Source organism: Antedon bifida, chromosome 2 (assembly GCF_963402885.1).
Source record: "Antedon bifida chromosome 2, ecAntBifi1.1, whole genome shotgun sequence".
NCBI classification, from domain to species: domain Eukaryota; kingdom Metazoa; phylum Echinodermata; class Crinoidea; order Comatulida; family Antedonidae; genus Antedon; species Antedon bifida.
The window spans coordinates 28,526,281-28,546,757 of record NC_136227.1 but is presented as its reverse complement, the minus strand read 5'-3'; the positions used below and the strand labels follow the sequence as shown (position 1 = coordinate 28,546,757).

Genomic DNA, 20,477 nt, shown 5'->3' with positions numbered 1-20,477 from the left:
ACATAACAAATTGAATTGTTAAGTCATAGAGGGCTCATGTCAGGTAAGAATCAAAACGTAAATAAGGTTTATTCATTCGAAGTGTGAGAGATAAGATGTCATCATGGTGTTCTTAACTGGTTTTCGACTAATTCGTTCAAGAGGACCAGATAAATTTTGGAGAAAGAAGTTTATTTTTGACCAAGCTACCGTATGTGCATAATTCATAAACATCAGTACATTTTGCTAGGCTTAGGTCCCCTCTCTCTAGGCCTGGTGATCAGGCAGACACCAACTTGTTATCATCGGTCTCCCTCCTCGCTCGAGCTCTCTCATCAGCACCACCACACACGTGCCTAGAGGCCTAGTACAGTATATACAATTTAAAAGCTAACTAGGTAGCAAGTAGACCCTAGAAAGTAATAACTTTTGTTTTAAAGAAAGACATAATATTTATTTAATTTATATAATATTATTACTAATTATAAATATTACTGTCTGTAGTGTAGGCTAGGCCAAGAAGAGGACCTACCCGGATCTACCTGGATTTTGAGACTTAAAGTATTAATGCTTCTGTGCCCCTCGTATTAATGCTTCTGTGCCCCTCGTGACCAGAAGATATTCTTCTTATTATATGGGCTGTATATTAACGGGTGGTTAGACCAGTGCTTTTTTAGTGCAGTTTTAAATTAGTTTAGATTTTGAGATTCAATCACATTTTTTGGCAAAGAGTCCCAACAATGTATAGTTCTTATAGAGAACATATTCTGTCTTCCTTTCGATTTCACTTTTGTTTTCTGTATTTTTAGCTGATGACCCCTTGTACTGGATACTCTACTCATCTTGAAAAATTTACTGACATCTACTTTATCAATACCTCGCATCATTTTAAATATTTGAAGCATAACTGGAAATTTATTAAAAAACAAGTCATGTAAACAAAATTTCACTAGACCTAAAAACTTTTTAAAAGTTCCATTTTTTATTTCAGAATTTCTATGGAAGAAGGAGGAACTGTTATCGTATAGCTGTAAGAGCAGTTCAAAGGGCATGGCAGTTTGGTCAAAAAAGTCGTAAAGTGAAAAAACGTGCTGCGCGTGAGGCAAGTATAAATCATCACCTAGGTTAACAATAGTGACTATTATGGGCTGCAAATGGGTGTCGACATTTCGATTTGCTCTCTCTTATGATAGGTTTCTTGGGATAGTGCATTATTACTTTCGTTTTTGTAACCTTTTAAATGTTGTATTTTTTAACTTTTTTCAATTTCAGCTCTGGAATATGCGTATTAATGCTGCAGCTAGAGAGCATGGTTTGTCATATTCTACATTCATAGCAAATATTGCAAGGGTATGTAACAAACAAAATGCTATTGTTTTTGTTGTTGATATAAAGTTTGCAGTACACCACCTATACAGTTCTGAAAAGAACTGTTGAGTTTCTTGATATTGAGATCAATATACTTTGATCGTCCTCAGGAGTGAGAATGCAGAAAGTCCAGGAAACTTGGAATATTAGGAAATTGGGTGGGACTGGTGTGAAAACTAAAACGATAGTACAATTTACAAATTAAAACAAGTAACCAATTACTATAGCCTTGAAAAAACAATGCCTCGATTGTTATCGGGGAACGATTAAAGGCCAATTTACAAGCAGTAATGGTAAGTGGAAAACCACATACCGTATTGTTCCTAATAAACGCCCTGCCCCTAATAAACTCCCCCCACACCCCGGGGTGCGTTTATTAGGAAGAATGCGGTAGCTTGTCTCACGTACAATCTGTATCTATCCTGAGAAGAAACGACCCGTCTGCTCCATTTTGTGTGTAAATTTCATAAGGAATAACATAGATTCTATATTTCTATTACTGTTACCGCTCATTTGGAAGAAGTACTGTATGATATTCTTTTTTTTTCAGTGTGACATTCGAATTGATCGCAAAATGTTATCAAACCTGGCAATCTTTGAACCCAGGTCATTTCAGGTGAGGGCTAAAAATGGTCATCTCTAAAGTTTACCTTTATATTACAATATTATTTAAAATAAGAAGTTGAATTTGAAAAAAAAAAATTATGGCCAAACTATTGAGGGTGTTATATTATTTTAAAATACATCCAACCATAGAGGGCACTATCTTAAAAAATCATAAGAAACAATGGTATAATAGGTGCTTTCTAAACGAGGCATATGTGTACATTGTGTTGAAAAATGCATCTCCGATGGATTTTATTGGACCCTTAAAAGTCAACCAAATAGAGTCTAAATGATAAATGTATGCCCAATTGGGATGTGTTTTTTTATACCCAAAACAATCCGGAGAAATTGCTCAAAATTTCAGGAGGCTTTTATTGTATGGGAGTCCCTTTAAGGCTATGTCTACACTATCAAACTAGATTGTCAAAAACAGTGTGATGTGCCCAAATACGGTAGTGATATGACATCAACGTGTCCATATGGGCACATCACATTATGTTGTCACATTAAAGTTTGATAGTATAGACAGAGCTTTATACCATGTAATGTGTCATATCTTTCAGAGTTTGATAGAGTTAGCAAAGGCCAAACAAGACGAAATCTTAGTGAGAAACCTAAAAGCAAATCCTGATATTGTAATGCAGCGCTTTACAACACAAGAAGACATACTGGCTGAAAGACTACAGCGTTTAAGAGTTAATGGGTCTAAGACAGAGGGCGACAGACAACTTTCTGATGGTACACCTGTATGAAGAGAAATATTTTATAAAATTGACTTGTTGGATGAAAAGATGTTTGAGCACAAGGGATGAAACTAAACAAGCTAAGAAATCGTTATCTAAATAACTGATGATATTTATATTGACTTGTTCGGTAACTTTGGCATTGAACCCAACAATGAGGCTAATTTACTTATTTTTGTGGTATGCTATAACAAAAGTAACTGTAATGTTACAATGTGTCTACGTAACAGAAATTGTGTACCTGTAATGCTGTGGGGTAGAGTTTGAAACATTTAAATACACTACCACGTGTGTGGTAAACAATTAAAACAAACATTGGTTTAACGTGCAGTTTAAAATACAATAAAAAAGCTGTGTTCTTAAAAAATTATTTTTCTGATTTGTAAGGCTCGGAATAACATCTAGATTGGAAGTAAGATCAATATTAAGGCCAATTTACACAGACAAGCAGTAACGGTTATAAATATATAGAATCTATTTCTTATGACCATTTACACAAAACGCGGTTTCCGCTCAGGATAGATACAGACTCTAGATGTTAGACAAGCTAAACGGTTTTCTGCTCACCATTACCGCTTGTCTGTGTAAATTGGTCTTTATAGCCCCTTTACTCTATAACACCGAACATAACTATAGAACTAACTTATATTGGGAAAGCATACAATATTACTAGGTGAATTTTTTCATGCGAATTAAAAGTGTATGCTTATAATAATGCATGTGTATTCATGTTTCCATCTTCCACGAATTCTCGTTCCTTGAGTTTCTCGCTCCAGCAAAATTAGTAGTTTCTAGAATAGTTTCTACTTTTTGCAATCTGAAAAATGTCACAACCAATCAGAGCTCAAGAAATTAGCTATGACGCATTCATGAGCACTCGTGCAAATTGAAAAGCACAGCAGACATGCGATGGGAATGAAAATTGCAGCTATTTAGTGGAAAGGGTAGCGCAAGCTGTTTTGTCTACGTAACATTGGATTCGTGCGAACAAATTCGCCTAGTGGAAAACTTGCTTTAGGCAAGATACTTTACCCTTGTTCTTCGAATTGGATGTCATTACACTGTTAAAAAAATAGTAGGGATTGTTTTGCGGCATGCTGATCTGTACTGGACTCTCTGTCACCCAGTATAAAGTAAGTATACAAAAACTGTAAAATGTGTAAAAACACTGCACTCAACAACATTTGTTTGCACGTATCTGTTGTTTTGCTCAATTGACTATTGCTGTTAGAATTTACATCAAAGTTGGCTGCATACTAAAACTTGAGACCTTGCACATGTCGCTGTACAACACACATAAATAAACTAAAATAACAAGAAATTCCGAAACATATTTTTATTAACATCGAATGCTGGCACATTAACATTTTACACAAAAGGAACATCGACTACCTTTCGAGTTGAACATTATTTTCCTAACATTTAAAATAAAAAAAATTAATTGTACATTGGATTTATTGAATATTATTGTGCTGGACTGTATATCATTTATTTCAGGAAAATAACACTAAAATTATATAAAGTTCTTTTACAATTACAGAATACAATTAATTACACCTATTTTATCTGGACATTAGAATCACCATGGACAGAAGTGCAATAAGAAGGTGGGCTATATGCACCTTGTTCTGTGAGGGGCACCAGTAATCACAATTAAATCTACAACAATCCAACATGTACAGTTTGAGTTGTAAAAAAGAACAAATGACACAGGGGGTATATTACCAACCCCCTGGTGTCCTACACATAGAAATAATATGTTTTTTACTTCTTTTTAAATACATTTACCAACATTTTGGTACAACAACCCTGTCTTTATAGTTACACTTTAACAACAATTGTTCTAGTACCATACTTAATAAACAGATGTATTTTTTTTCTAAATTTCATAAATAAAATATATCAGATGCATTAAGAATATCAAATCAAACTTTATATTAAAGTTCATGACATTGATTTTCTTATGATGCTCTCTGATGTAAAAAATACATGATTTCTTATTGAAAACGTCCAATGAAAAATCATCAACACAAGCAATATATTGATTCAGTCTCATCTGATTGGTTAAGTTCGTTGGAACTAACTCTACATGAAATAACAATAATTGTTGCTTATTGATCATTTTACAGTTAAGTACAATTTTATATTTATTGCATGGACAACACTTACAAATTTAAATCTGGTCTCATATTTACAGGCATTTTTTAATAGGCCGTAAGTGAACCAACTTTATTTTTATCCACCCTGTTTGATGATCACAGACACCACCTAAGGCACACAGACACAATACAACTTGGCACCAGAAATATAAAGGTATAGTTACGTGATTGCTATCATATTAACAAAATTAATACATTATTTGTTAATTTCATTGCATAGTATTATCTATTAGAATTTCAACAACTAATATGTTTCATGTTCCAGACCATATTTCTAATTATTTTTATACTTTTTCTTAATTTTTCTTTCCTTTTTCCTTTTTGACTAAAATCAATTCAATTTTTTTACATTAAAAAATCATACTTTTTCCTCTAAATGTCAAATTTCTACATTTTTTCTACAATTATGCTACAAACTGTGCGAGTCAAAATATCTAATTCTACAACTTAAAAAATTAAAATTGAAAGAAATAAAATGAAAATTTAAACTTTTTCAACATAAAATACACCACTTCAAGTGGTTTTCCTTTTGGCAAATTTAAATAATGTTTAAAAAAGGATTATAAAAAAAAGACATATTTAGTACCATGTATATACATTGTTTCACATTATTTCAGCCAGAAAATGTAACTAATTAAAACTTTTCCTTTAAATATTAGATAAATGCTAATTATTAGATTATTAATTTCTGATTGATTGATCAACAATACAACCATAATTCAATTTTTAATAAAAATTGTTGGCATGCAAAAATATAAAATGTAATTTATTAAGAGAAATTCAGATATAGATTAAACTAATCAAGGAATTTTAGTGTAAAAGACAAAAGGCATTAGATGTTTAGGTGCAGTAGTACCATCAATCATGGTACACTGGGAATAATCTTTTAAAATATATTTTAATATATGGTCCTTAGTTTTTGGTCAAATCAACCTTTTAATGAATGATTAATAGAAATATAATAATAATAATATATTAATATGAACATGGAATGCATGGTTAAATAAAAAACAAATAGCACAGGTTGTTATTAGTGGTACCATAGGCACTAGAACAATAAGCTTATACAAATATTATTTTGTGTCTACCCTATCGACACAGCTTAGCCTGGGGTGCTGGCTACCTTACATCATTAATGTAAAGTTATCTTTGTTTTATTTGATTGATTACATTTCATTATTAATTACAATCTCCAATTTTTAAAAACAGATACTTTCAAAATATTTACAAGCATTATGAAATGAAATTAGTAATAATTGATTTAAATTTAAAATAACTGTTTTAAAATTTGAAGAAAAAAAATATTCGAAAGACTGAAATGGCTTGTTCAAATAAATATACTTTAAAGAACAATAAATTGGCTTACTTATTTAACTAAAATATTATTCAAATGTTTTAGTGTGACCAGTAAAGTTTGAGAGTTGTTTATTAATATTGTTTAGAGGTAGTTGTATTGTAATTTTTAATAGTATTCGTATACTAGAAACATTTACGTGGAATGTTTCACAACTAATTGTTGTAAAATAAATTTTACAATTAAGCTTTAAAAAATAAAAATATGAAACTAACCTATCTCAAAATGTGAGGCATATATGAATTATTAAAACATTATTAAATATGTTTTTTATTGTACAGCTTTGAACAAAAAAAATGTTTATGGAGTCAAAAAGATGGTAATATTAATTAGTAAATGATAAATTAATTTGAATTAGAGAGAGTGATTACACAGCAGTTGCGGATTGAGGATGATTAGTGCCGTATGACATAAGAGGAAGTGGGTGAAGACCATTGCCATTAGTTGGTGATGATGGCTCCCGTGTGACAGAAGAAATTCCTAACTTTTTACTTTCTGGTTCAAATTTAGCCAGCCACTCTTTCTTCTTATTGATAACGACATCATTCTGTCCTGCAGTGGATTCCATTGGTTCAACTTTCGATTGGTCAGAAATTTCTTCCTCTGACGATTCATCCATTATGCTTTCGTTGGTCACTCCATCTTCTTTTGGTTCTTCCTCACCACTCATTGCCATTTCATCGATATCACTCGATGTCTCTGGTTCACGTACATCGTCCGTTTTAATACTGAGATCAATACTTTTTTTGTGTCCATTTTCTGCAGTTCCATCTTCATTTTCATCATCTTCCATTTCTCCAATGAAATTTTTAATTTCATCAAAATAAGAATCTTCTTTCCCGTTAAGTTCAGTGCTAACAAACGCACCTCCTTCAGCTTTGTCATTCTCATGTTTTTTAAGATGACGGTCTAGATTTGTCTGCTGGCCAAAGCATCTATCGCAAAGTGGACACTTGAATGGTTTTTCTTTATTGTGGATGTTACGTACATGACGTTGTAGGTTTGATGAAATACTGAAAGACCGATCACAGTACTTACAAGAGTAAGGTTGCTCTCCAGTGTGCGTTCGCAAGTGACGTGTAAGATTCGCGGATCGTGGGAATAATTTTCCACAATATTTGCATGTGTAACGATCTTTTCCTCGAACTATCATTTTGTTTGAAGGTCCTTGATATATGACATGTTTAAAAGGATAGCCCTGACTTGGTGCACTAGTGCCCGATTTAATCAGGCCGCTTTCACCGTTGTAATGTTCAAATTTGCGAATAGGAGAAAAAGAAGATCGCCCAGTATGCTCATTATGATAATCAACTCGCAAATATTTTGGGGCTGAGCTTCCTTCCAAATGATTCACTCTGTACATGGGATCCATAATTATTGGTCGAGGATATGGCAGACTCATTAGTCGGTTGATTGGTGAGATCTTGTTTTTGGAATCGCCAAAAATGTGCGTCTTTCTTGATTCCTCTTCTAATTTGGTACTGACTTTTTCTTCAGTTTTCTTAACAGATAAACTCAGGTCCAATGGTTGGTCCTCTGTTGAGTGCTTTTCTTCTTTGGGACTTTCTGGCGACTTGCGAGAAAGATCAAATGGAATTTCTTGTTTTTTTAGTAAACCGTTTACGGCTGCTTGACCATTAAGAAACATTGATCTGGCCCAGAGAGGATCAATCGGCATACCAGGTCTAATCAATGGAAACGGTATGTGGGGCATGAAAATTGGACCACCAGGGCCACCAAAATACTTGTCTGCAAAAGAAGCAATTGCTTTGATCGGTTCACTGGAACCTGCTCCTGCTGTGCTGCCCTCGCTTGGTGATAAGATTGGTCTGTTCTTTGAATGTTCCTCTTTTAGTGAATCACTTGTTTTAGTAGCAGATTTTGATGAGTTATATAAAGCTCGCTTAGCAGCTTTTCTTGGTACATGCTCGTCACTTTCACTGTCCAAGTCACTGCCTGATGTAGAGTCAAGTTCACTGGATGCAGGTGTACTGACATTAGATACATCACTCCCTTCACTGATGTCACTCTCAGATTTTGAAGGTTTTACTTTCTTTGGACTGTGATCCTTAGATTTTACATCAGCAGAATCACTATTTGTTTGTGGTGCTGGAGTGGTATAATGTTTCAGCCATTCCTCGGTAGAAGGTGGCAGTCGAGACTTTTGAAGATTACTTACTTCAGTAGGACTAGTGGGTTGAGATTTTGACAATGGTGGGTAGCCAAGCATGAAGGGTTGAGGGGGAAGTCCCTTCTCTGCTAATAAGCTATTCTGGATCAAGGCTTGTTGTTGTAAATGAATATTTGCGTTCCACATATGTGCCATACTAGCAGGATGCATGGCTCCGTTTGGCAGACTTCCAATCATAGGATGTCCACCAGGCAGCATACCTGGCCCTGAACGAAGGCTCTGTTGTAGTGGTATACCAGCTGCTAACTGGCTGTTAAGTAGTTGTTGTCCATGACAAAATCGGCGATGTTTATTAAGAGAGGTAACAGTCGAGAATACCTGTCCACATCCCATGCACTTTAATCGTGTCCGGCAGTCTATGTGCATTCGTTTGTGTCGGCATAGATTAGAAAATTGTGTGTACGACTTTAAGCAAACCTCACAAGTAAATGGCTTTATACTGCTGTGTATGTGTGTGTGTTGTTTTAGACCACTACTTGTGGCAAATGTTTTTCCACACTCAGGACAGGCGTGGCAACGGGCTCCGTGGTGCTGTGTGCGAATGTGTCTCTGTAAATTACTCGGATCGGTAAACACTTTACTACAATTTTCGCAAGAATATTGACGCTCTGAATTGTGAGTAGATTGGTGGCGGATCAAGTTCGCTTTCCAGTTGAAAGTTTTCGGACACAACTCGCATTTGAATTCTCGACTTTCGTCATATTGGTTCTGTTCAGATTGGTGATAGTAATCGTCTGAAGCCATCGATGGGGTCTTTTCCATTTCCTCATCACTGTTGTTATCAACATGATTTTTTTCTGAAAAAAACATAAATAAAAATTATTGTCACTTATTGCATAAGATGCTGCAGACTTTCGTTTTCTTGCTGTGATGCTAATGTCTTATGACAACAACAATTATTGGCAAGGTCATACTATTTTACCTAAGTTTATATTATAGAAAAGTATAAATGTTAAACCTTACTGATGTTTAAACCTTCATATTTTTTTAACATACATCATTATATAAAATGTTATACAATATTGATTAAAATACATTCACTCTTTTTAACAACTTTATAAACTCTATTAGTTTTTACTATTTTCTTGATTATGAACTTTGTACTTTAACTTGCAATTTAGCACTTACCTACAAACCGTTAAGTTTTCTGGGTTTTTTTAAATATAAAAGTGATATTATAGCAACATGTTTTGTTTTAAGTAACTTCTAAATTAATTAAATATACTTAAATCTATAATTATAAGGTAAAGTAAATTAAAATTTGGCAAAATGTACCTTTCTCATTGTCACTGTATTCTTTGTCTTTTTGTGGACATGAGTATTGTTCATGGTCTCTGAGGGCAGTCTTTGATGTGAACAGCTCATTGCAATCTTCGCAAACGAACATTCTCTCTTCTGAAAAAAAATTCCAAAAATTTTAATTTTCGTAAATATTAGGAAATATTAATTTGATGTTTTAAATTTATTTTGTATAAACTAAATGCAAGTTGTTATATGTATCATAAGAATTCTTACATTTGGCATGATAATAGAATAAAAAAATTGCACTGATATGTAACATAATATAAAACTAACTCCAAATAATGAGAGGGAAGTAATGATTCAACGCTTCAATTTTTATTAGATCATCATGACTTCTCTCTCAAATTGTTTTTGTTTTATACCATAATTTTTAAAATATAAAATAAAAAAGACTACATAACAAAATAACAATAATATAGTGTGGATACAGTTTGAAAAATGTGAAAAATAAAAAGAATCATTATTTACCTATCTCGGGTAGATTTGATTGCTCTTTCTCTGGTAAGACTGTGTCTTTTCCTACCAATAACTCCTCACCAGTGCAAATTGGACGCACCACTTTATAAAAAACCTTTAATAAAAATCACAATTTCAGTTAATACTAATTGAGGGAAAATAGATTTAAACTTGCTATTAGTTAGTTCAATTAGTTTCTATGTAAATAATATAGATAAGATAATATTAAATCTATAAATCAAACAAAAAAATATTTTACAGGTTAATTTTTCAAATCTCTGATGAAAAATTGTTTATAATGGAACAACACATTAAGACACATGCCTATTCTTGATTTATTTAAAAAAAATGTTCTCATAAAGAAAAAAGATTTAAGTATTTTAAAGAAGTATTATTTAGAAATAGTATATGATTATAAAACAACTATGATAACCTTTTAAAATTATATTATTGTATACTGATTTTCAATATGATTTGTTTGTCAATTATATATAACATAACAAAAAACATGTTATCTTTTAGTACTGTTTACACATACAGTAATTAGTGGTTTATTTATTCTGAGACTGGAATATCACAGAGTTGATATCAGCCTATGTTTACACAATATAAACTATGATACTGCTAATTGTTTGTTGTTTCTGAATTAACAATTATTATCTATCAGGACTTAATCTCCTCTAAAAAAACCTAAACCATGGAAAAAAACCAATCTAGTCGCTTTTAACATAGTTTTTGTTATGCAAACATTTTAAAGTTCAATCATTTTATATACAAGTATAAGTACACAAGAAAACTGATGTACAGCAATATTTATTGAAATATACCAAAGAAAGTATCCTAACCTATCAGAACAAAATATTAAATATTTCTGTAATTAATAATTGTTTAAGTTTGATAAAAATCATTTTAATACAAGCTTATTAATTTGTACGTGGTTCACAGGAGTAATTTAATATAAATTTCATAACATTATTGGTAAATTGTCATTTTTCGTTTAAAAAAAGTTGTATGTTACCTTATGGTCGACTTGAACTGCCATCATGTTCTGGTCATCCAGATCCGGTGAGCTACGTATGTACTTCATCCAGTTGCCGGTATCTGGCTCACTAGCGTCAATCCAACCCCGTACTTTACCAAGTTCGTCAACAATCTGATGATTAAGAATGAACACATGATAAAAAGATTTGTTTGTAAAACAACAACACACATTGAAAATAAATAAGAATAAATAGTGTTATTGGTAAACCCTCTTAACATAGGAAGTAAGTTATTTAGAACAGTGACATTTGTGCATCTAAATGTTTATAACAAATAGAAATTGTAAATAAGTTATTATGAATATTAATGCTGTTACTTTGTTTTTAAAATATTCCATTCAAGATAATTATATACTATACCAAGACATAGGGAAATAAAATCAATGAACAATAGTTGATATAAACATATAGCATATAACAGTTAGCCCTACAGTGTAATTAATAATGTATCTCAAATTATTGTTTAAACAATTAATAATTATTATTATATTATACACAATGAGTAAACTATAAAGAAAATCCTTGATTGATTAAAATATTATTGTATGTATATATATCAATGATATGAATAAACAATACAATGTAAATAATTATAGATAACATAAACAATTTCAGCAATAACAAACTCAACCCATATCATATACATATATAATATTACATTGATCCTAAAAATGAACACTGTTTCTTTAATTTGATAGTATTATTTGTATAATCTAACTAGGCCTACTTATATTTAAACTTGATTATATATATATATATATATGTGCTGTTTATATATGTGATTGTATATATATATGTGATTGTACTAAAATTATGAATTCAAGTTGTGTTTCTACTATAAATTAATATACAGTAACTTGTGCACAAATAAGCATACCTATACTTATTTCTTCTATGCAGACCTATTAGAAACTTAATACATGTAATAAACATATCCCAAAACTGAAACTGTTATAACTTGTATTCTTCTAATTTTAACAATGCATTAATAAAAGCACTGTGATGGCAAATTTAAACATTACTAAAATTCTAGCATTGCTCGATTTAAACATACTAAGATTCCCTATTGTTAATAGACTGTGTATGACTGTACTACATACAACACATGAAACAAACTACTTTATAGATACATATGTATAACCAAATTCTCTATGGCATGGACTATGGTTAATCATATTGTAGATACACAAAATATACAGAAGTTAAAAGTAAAGTTAATAGAAACAAAACTGTACAAAAGTTATAACTATACAAGCACTTATATAGAACAACAATCAAATTAAACATTCTTAATTAGATCTAACTCTCAGGATATAATAAAGTATTGTTATCAATCAACAAAAGAAGAACAACTTTATAATTAAATTGTTTAGATACTTATTCAAACCTGAAAATAAAGTCCACCACGTACAGTCCAAAAAAATACAAAACAGTAATTAAATCAAATACCTTCAAACAATTCTTCAACAAAGAAACAAGTTTTTTTCCATGTACTAAGACTCCACCATAGAGAAATGACAAGACTAGACTCCACAACTTTACGCTCACTTGTGTTCCCAGCGACTCTAAACAGACTTGTCGAGTCAGCCGATATAATCAGTCACTCACAACAGGGGATCCAAACTCCTATAAGGTCTATGCTGCTATCATCCAATAGCAATATTGGTATAGCGCCACCAATAGTTTTACAGATTGCCCCCCAAGGGCATCCTGTTTCATCTGCTTCTCTGATTGCTCAATTCATGGGAAATTTTAATATGCATATATTTATTGATCAAATTATGATAAACTCTTTGGAAACTTTCACATTCTCTAGTAAAACAATCGATTTGATTGGTTGTCTGGATTTCTTCACTGTGCGTTGAAAGGAAATATTTAAATCTACCCATATGACTGGAGAACAATTTTACTGAATATTAATTATAACATGTTGGGCTTTGAACAATGAAGCTATTATATTATTACACTCAATGGAAATAATTATTCTACACTGCATTGCAACTATATTTGTTAAAATACATGAAAAGTATTTTGACTGAATTTCTTTTTAGGAAACTAGATAATAAAAATATAATTAATACAGGAAAATTGCTGAAATGTTTACAATTCATAAGTAAACTTAATTCAGCTCCCTTGGCTAAATTATGTGAAACCTTTTCAAAGTTTATATTTAGTAAGAATTTGTAAAAAAAATAAAGCTTCAATTTTTTAATTAACCTATTGTATTGCTGCGAGTTTAATTTATTCATTCATAAGTGGAAAATTACTTCCATTTATTGTCATTTGCATATAAAATATACATAGAAATTATGTTTGCTCTGAGAAACACAAAAACAGATAAATTAGGTGACTTTTTCCATTTTCTCTCATTTACATTTAATTTAGCAGTATAGCTGACTGGTTTGTATTTCTAATTATGCTGTTACAGGACAAAATTTTCCACTGATTTAAAAGTAAATGAATAAAACCTAAAAAAAAAAATTCCTTCAATTCCGAAAATCAAACTAGGTCTACAGTATATACCAGCCAAATAAAGAAAAAAAAATACAAGATGAAAGATGGATTTAAATGGAAAGTTTTACAAAGTGGCATAAACACAGTGAGTATCTAATACAAGGAAATAGAGTCTAGACGTTACAGTCACTCACCCTATCCACAGTGGCCATAATACAGTAATAAATAATATGATATATCTACTTTCAAATTGAACAAATTGGCATATAAAAAGAAATATATGATAGAAAAGGGGGAAATAAGAAATGCTGCTATTACGTTGTCATGATCAGGTGAGCTTATGGATATATTTGAATATATATTTGCTCTATTATTTCAATAAACAATTGTTTAGACAAACGTGATGTGTACCATCTTATCACATGCAAAATCATACTTAAACCATAGTAACAAAGTATACCTTATTCAGGCTATTTATATAAAATGTTGTAATGTTGTACATATCCTTTAAATATGTATGTAATGAGGTAAATTATATAGATGAAGGTATAATTATCTTTTAATATCCTTTTTTAAAATGTATGTAAATGTAATTGCAAGAATTAAATGCGCTGACGACATAAAAACGTATCCAATAAAGCTATGCTAAGTGAATGTAGAAATTTCTTTTAACAAACAAATCTGAATAAAAAAAACTTAAATGATCATTTAGTACAAACCAGACAAACATTTACAATTAAATTATGATTGCATATCATCTCAATAAATCATCAGCACTTTATTAACACAATCTGCATATCTAATATTTACACTGATTACAGTGTTAGTAGGGGTTCAATATTGTCATAACTTTGTACTACTTGTTACCAAGATCAACTTTAAACACCATACACCACATAAATCACAGTCAGTTGTTATAAAACAATCTGGTAAACACATTGTAAACAGATCACCACAAGTTGCTTTAACTGACCTCAAATAAATGATAATTCTAAAACTAACTAGCCTACATCTACTTTGACCTCAATCATATGCTATACTTCTCAACGATTGTAATTAATTAACTAATTGCTTTTTTTTGTGGTTAGAACTAAAGAATGGAGAACATGCGTATTGAATTGGTATCAGTAAACAATTAACAAAATGTATGTTGTCCATGTTTTATGTACTCTTTTTAACGTTTTTTGTTTTGTTTTTCCGTAGGCTGTATTCTGTACATGAGTGCTCAGTTGTGTCATTCGAAAAAAAAACTAATTATCATTTGAAGCATTTTATTATTATTGGTATCAGTTTAAAAAAATTAACAAAATGTATGTTGTCCATGTTTTATATACTTTTTTAAAAGTTTTTTGTTTTGTTTTTCTGTACTGTGTTCTGTTCATGAGTGCTCTGTTGTGTCATTCCAAAATAAACTAATTACCATTTGAAGCATTTTATTATTATATATTTATCAGTTATGACTGCAAATGGCCTATAGCAAACATCTATACATAAACACATTTCATGTTTTATCTGTTAAATGTAATTAGGCTAATCTCTGTATATATACTGAGAACTGAGTGAATTACATGGGTATGATTCACGTTTTTCCTTAAATGCTTTTAAATGATGTGGCAGTAATATATTTACTAAAATAAGCAAGTTGTCCATTCTGAATAGTAGTAACTTTTATCAAAACAAACTTTAAAAGGAGGAAGAAATAGTTAGAAAACTATGTAAAGACAAAAGATTTCAAAATATCTAGGTCATGAAAAGAACCTACCTTAAAAGTTTAACTTGTAAACAGGTAGCAAATAATGATGATGTCATAAATTACCAAACTATTTTATTTTCTTGGATGGCTAGGCTCTTAAGCCTGTTCTCATCTCTCATTGAAATGGGGAAAAAGCAGATAAAGTTGATAGGTTATGTTTTTAATGTGTTTTATTCTTAGTTTTAGTGACTCGTTGAAATGGGAAGAATGCAGATATAGTTTTAATGGGATAGTTCCTTATAATTGTCAAGCTTATGTTTGATGTATGATTGCAACAAAATAAACAAGAATATCACTTTCAAAGCCTAGTAAAGTGCTACAAATATTTGCAATATCATTAGCTTATAAAAACCAAAACTTGTTATATATTATGTGTTGAGGAGAAGAGGTTAAGAGAAGGACTATAAACATTGTAAAAGGTGATGTAAAGATCTTACAAAAGTATGTCTGCATTTTTGATGCCAGTAGTTAGTCACACGGTAGGCTGGTTGATGAAGTCATGTAGTATGTAACGTAACGGCATGTTGCTCATACACTCTCTGACACAAAACATGATCTGAACAGCTCACTGGTGTAAACTAAAGTGTTGAAAGGGTTATATTTAAGGTTTCTATGTCAATCCTATCCTGGGAATTTAAATTAAATTTATGATATGACATTGAGCATGGTCAAATTGTTCTCTCCTTACTAATTTATATATATTTAGAAAGTTGTTTTTATATGACCTGATATTAAGAACATGTCAATATAATGTATTCTAAATCTAATTCAAGATTCAAAATTGAAGATTCAAGAAATTTTATTGGTCCACTTTAAAATGGAAATTTGTTTTGTTTGGCATAATTAAGACAATAAAACAACAAAGAAAAATACATCAAATTGCAAAAGGCAATGTTAAAATACTATTTATATTATATGTTACTATTCGAAAATGTATTAAAATATACAAGACTTGAAACAGTAAAAGATTATTTTAACATTTGAGTCATTGTATTCTTTACTAGATTTTGACACCTAACATTTAATGAACTTTCCAAACTAAAAGGAGTCTATGGGAATCCTATTTGATTTATATTGTGTTATAGAAGTACAAACACTTTGTGTGCATTCTCACATAAAGAAGTAACACATACGCCGCTACCTCAAATATTCAACTGTGTAAAGTAACCATTGTCAAAGTTCCAGAGGGAAAATCAGTTAACACAAACAATGATCATGGTCTTTAAGCAATTCATGATGCCATCAAAAGATATTAAATTTTGAATTATTTATTGGCGTTGAGACCATCAATGGTGTATGTAAATACAGTATTTTTACTATCCTATGGGTTGTATTTTTAAAGCTGCCTTACAGGATAAAATGAAATGTTAATTTCTTTTTAAAACTTCAAAGACAATATTCCAACTGTTTTCTTTAACATAACAAACAAATGGCATAGATATACATTTATTTATCAATTGTTTTATATTTGTTCAAATTTAGTATAGCTTATGAAAAAAAAATATTTACTTAAGTGTTCTCTGATAATAATTAAACACTTTTAATTTAATAACTTAGCTAGTAAAATAATAAGGAAAAAAATGTTAGTATTCTCTCTAGTCAGAGAATTATTATAATTATTAGTATATATATAGTTTGTATAAACTTAGCTTGTAAAAAATTAATCTTGTAAATACATTTTACTATTAAAGTAATAATTGCATAATTAATTAATTTATTATAAACATTTCAATGTACACATCAATTTTGACTAACATGTTTTCTGACATTTTATGTATTTTTAGTTGGCCAAAAGATCATTCAAGGTACTCTCCCAAGTGTCGTCCCAGGCTGACAGGCATTGCTATATCAGCAGCAACAGACAACTAATATTGAGTATCACTCAATGATGAATGAATTCTACATAGATTTACAAATTGTGAAGCTCTTTTGAGGTGTCATGTTAAATTTAAGATGTGGGAGAAAAAGTTATATCTACGCCAACTCTGTGTTGGTGCAAAACGAAACACGATATAAATATAAAACCTAGACAGACTCTGGTTGAGGCAGATTTGATAACATAGTCGTCTACCAGTACCAATTCTCCCCACTAGTCCTCAGAGAGACTGATACCAGCCAAACTGGCCAACATTTTATTTGCTTTCGCTTAATATTCCATTATGACCTAGCTACATCAAGTTCAATCATCATTGAACAGTAGAAAGTTTCATTTCATGCTCAATATTTTTTATCCTTATTTTTACTTCAAAAAGTACAGTATTCAAACACAAAATAAAATTTACGAAAAACTATAATGAAAAGAAATGGTTGGAACTATCTTGGAACTTCAAATGATAGAAACAATAAGAACTAGATTTTAATTCAACATTTTTAATTTTAACACTGTGTAATGTATTTTCTTATGAATTACCGTAAGCTATAATATACAGTTTTTCCAACAAAAATTCAATGAACACAATTGTTTTTTTAATTAATTTTGTTTAAATAATGTATTTAAAATATTAACACAGATTTAAATGTACAACTACCATTAATTTCAGAAATGTAGATCTCTGTACTTACATAAATTCATTTGTTGCTTGTCAAAATCTAACAATAATTGTTTAAGTATCAGTTCTTTGAATTTAAGTGGAGAAGGCAATTAACCAAGTTCAGTGCTCTTCAATGTAATTTAATCCACTCCACAAGGTTCCAACAATTAAAAAAAACAGCCAGGATGGTGTGGTCACAGCCAAGTCACTGGACCAAATGAAGATACAGGCCACTGATCTGTCTTAAAATGGGCGATAAAGTGTTAGCCAACGTGGACTAGTGTAGGCTAAGATTTCTTTTGTTATCATTAACCAATTATCACCTGGAGTTGATAGCTAATTATCAATGCAAAGATGAGCAAACATACTAAAGAGCAAGGCTATTAGGAACAGTTGATGTTTGGACTTAAAACATTAAGCTGTCCACACTTAAATCAGTATTCAAATAAAAATACAGCAGTCAAAATAAGAAATAGGTGATAAGATATGGCCCCACTTATTTAAGCTTATAGAAAAAGGTAGAGGAAAAGATAAATTAGACTTTACAATAGATATAAATTAGCAGGGTGCTAAGATAAGTGATATTAGGTTTGTTTGTAGTTTGATTAGTGCTTAGAAAATCATTATTAAACAAAAGATTTTAAGGATGTTAATTGGAACTGTAAACAGACTTTCGGAAGTATTTAAATGGGTAAGCTCCCTTGAATAAATGCTAATAAATAAAGCTTTTCAATAAAAGTGTGAAATGGTAAAGAGAAAACAAACTACACCTGTAAGCATAGGAAAATATCAGACTATTTAGAGCGATGGCAGAGACAGTCACTAGATTGACAGGGTATTAAGCCCACAAATCGCATAGGCTTAGAAACGAGTTAAAATAGACAACATCTATCAAAATTGTAGACTATCAACAGGACAGGTAAAGATACTGCATTAACCGATTAAACTATAAAAAAAAAACTGTACAAAACAATATATTGTTCAGTTTCTTATTGTTATTATTAATTTATTTATGTTTTTATTTATTTGTACATTGTCAACAACAATGAAATACTATCCCAATCTATAGCAACTCATTTATTAGTATTTATATAATCAAACATTTACTAAAATAAAATTTAACAAACAAATTTGAAATAACTGATAAATGTTAAAAATCATACAGTATGTTATATAAAGTCTATTAATAAAGTATTAAATTATTTAGTTATTCTTATTCAATGGATAATTGGTTGCTAATTAAGATTTCCACTAATTAACAGGGTTTTTTTTCTCAACCCTTATTCTATTCAGGAGTCTTTCTATTATTAGGTGGACACTTTGTTGGGTACAAAATGTCCCATTTGCAAGGTTTCTCTGCATATTAAAAGATGAACACTAATTAAATAAAAGTTAAGTTAAAAAAATAGCTTTCAGGAAAAACGTCAGCCACGAGACAGTGTATAGTACATGCTAATATTTATTATAAGAGAAATACAGAATAACATAATAAATTGTATTAATTACTAAAATAACATGTCTAGAAATTTTCAGATTTGGTTGTAAAATCGTTATATTTGGTAATAACTTTTATCTAAATATCAAATGCCTTTTATTAACCCTTTTGTGGTGTATGGTCGTGTGGCACAGACGTACGTAAAATTGAAGGGTATTTTGTTAGATAAATAATAAATGTATTATGCGTATTGCTTTAGTAATTTACAAGTATTTTAAAAGCAATCACAAAGAATAGATCATAGCTATGCTTTTGTGAGTTTAATATTTAATTCTAATGAGTATAGAAATCACAAATGACACTAAATATGATGTCGTTTTTAACTACCCAATTCAACAATATTTAATATCTTTAATTGACATTTAATTTGTTTTAAATATCCTCTGGATTATTACAAAATAAACACTTGTATAATAACAGTGATTCTATGACAATGGTAGTAATTAATATTGAATTAAACTTAAAAATGTGAATATTGTCATTCTTAAAGATATCTTTTGCATTTAATAAAAATAACAATCATTGAAAATTATGATATTATTACAATAAGTCAAGATGGAATAAATATTAAAATGTTAATAACTCCAGAGTACTTACAAAGGACAATGTATAGATGTTTGAAATGAATTGATAAATACTTGGTTATATAATTTCCAATTAAAAAAACCATAAAGACATTTGCAAACAAAATAATTTCTTGTTTATCTTCAATAAAAGTGAAAAGAAAAAGCAGCAAAATGCAACAATAAACGAAGATATTAAAAAGGAACATTTACAGACAATAATCATTTTCTAATATTTATTTCTTTAAAGATGAAATATAAAAAAAGAAATTTTCTTTTCATTAAATGCATTGTCACATTCACTATTGTATTGATTTTATTTACTGTATTTTAAATGAAAATATTATTACTGTACTGTATTTCAAAATGATGAAATAATGAACAAACTGTACTGTATACCAGATGATCCAAATAATATTTCAGATAAAACAAAGATTTAAACTTCAAATAAAAATAATTCTCTTTATTATTTATATTATCTGT

At 30.3% G+C, this 20,477-nt stretch overlaps 2 protein-coding genes across 5 annotated transcripts in view; one reads left to right on the top strand and one right to left on the bottom strand.

The window, feature by feature from the left end:
- The first annotated feature begins 44 nt into the window (after positions 1 to 44).
- LOC144836133 (large ribosomal subunit protein bL20-like) lies at positions 45 to 3,275 on the top strand. Its single transcript, XM_078691329.1, has 5 exons — positions 45 to 190; positions 971 to 1,081; positions 1,252 to 1,329; positions 1,898 to 1,963; positions 2,517 to 3,275. Exons 1-5 carry the CDS (start codon positions 104 to 106, stop codon positions 2,703 to 2,705), a joined length of 531 nt encoding a protein of 176 aa, XP_078547455.1. The 5' UTR covers positions 45 to 103; the 3' UTR covers positions 2,706 to 3,275.
- A 742-nt stretch (positions 3,276 to 4,017) lies between these two features.
- The window catches only part of LOC144858932 (histone-lysine N-methyltransferase MECOM-like), a 130,405-nt gene continuing 113,945 nt past the window's right edge, over positions 4,018 to 20,477 (bottom strand). For 3 of the 4 annotated variants that reach the window (XM_078715081.1, XM_078715084.1, XM_078715083.1), the window contains 4 exons: positions 11,177 to 11,311; positions 10,171 to 10,273; positions 9,676 to 9,795; positions 4,018 to 9,197 (listed from right to left, as the gene is read on the bottom strand). In XM_078715081.1, coding sequence (XP_078571207.1) covers positions 6,577 to 9,197; positions 9,676 to 9,795; positions 10,171 to 10,273; positions 11,177 to 11,311 — 2,979 coding nt within the window. In that variant the 3' untranslated portion in view covers positions 4,018 to 6,576. Of the gene's footprint in view, positions 9,198 to 9,675; positions 9,796 to 10,170; positions 10,274 to 11,176; positions 11,312 to 12,647; positions 12,845 to 20,477 lie in introns of those variants that run through there. The other variant, XM_078715082.1, reaches the window with a different exon arrangement.

What these genes read in the sequence shown, in the direction of transcription:
- LOC144836133 (XM_078691329.1), top strand. Translation starts at nt 104, where the DNA reads ATGGTGTTCTTAACTGGTTTTCGACTAATTCGTTCAAGAGGACCAGAT. An exon ending in TTATTTTTGACCAAGCTACC is followed by an intron (nt 191 to 970) that starts GTATGTGCATAA and finishes TTTTTATTTCAG; the next exon opens with AATTTCTATGGAAGAAGGAG. An exon ending in TTGAACCCAGGTCATTTCAG is followed by an intron (nt 1,964 to 2,516) that starts GTGAGGGCTAAA and finishes CATATCTTTCAG; the next exon opens with AGTTTGATAGAGTTAGCAAA.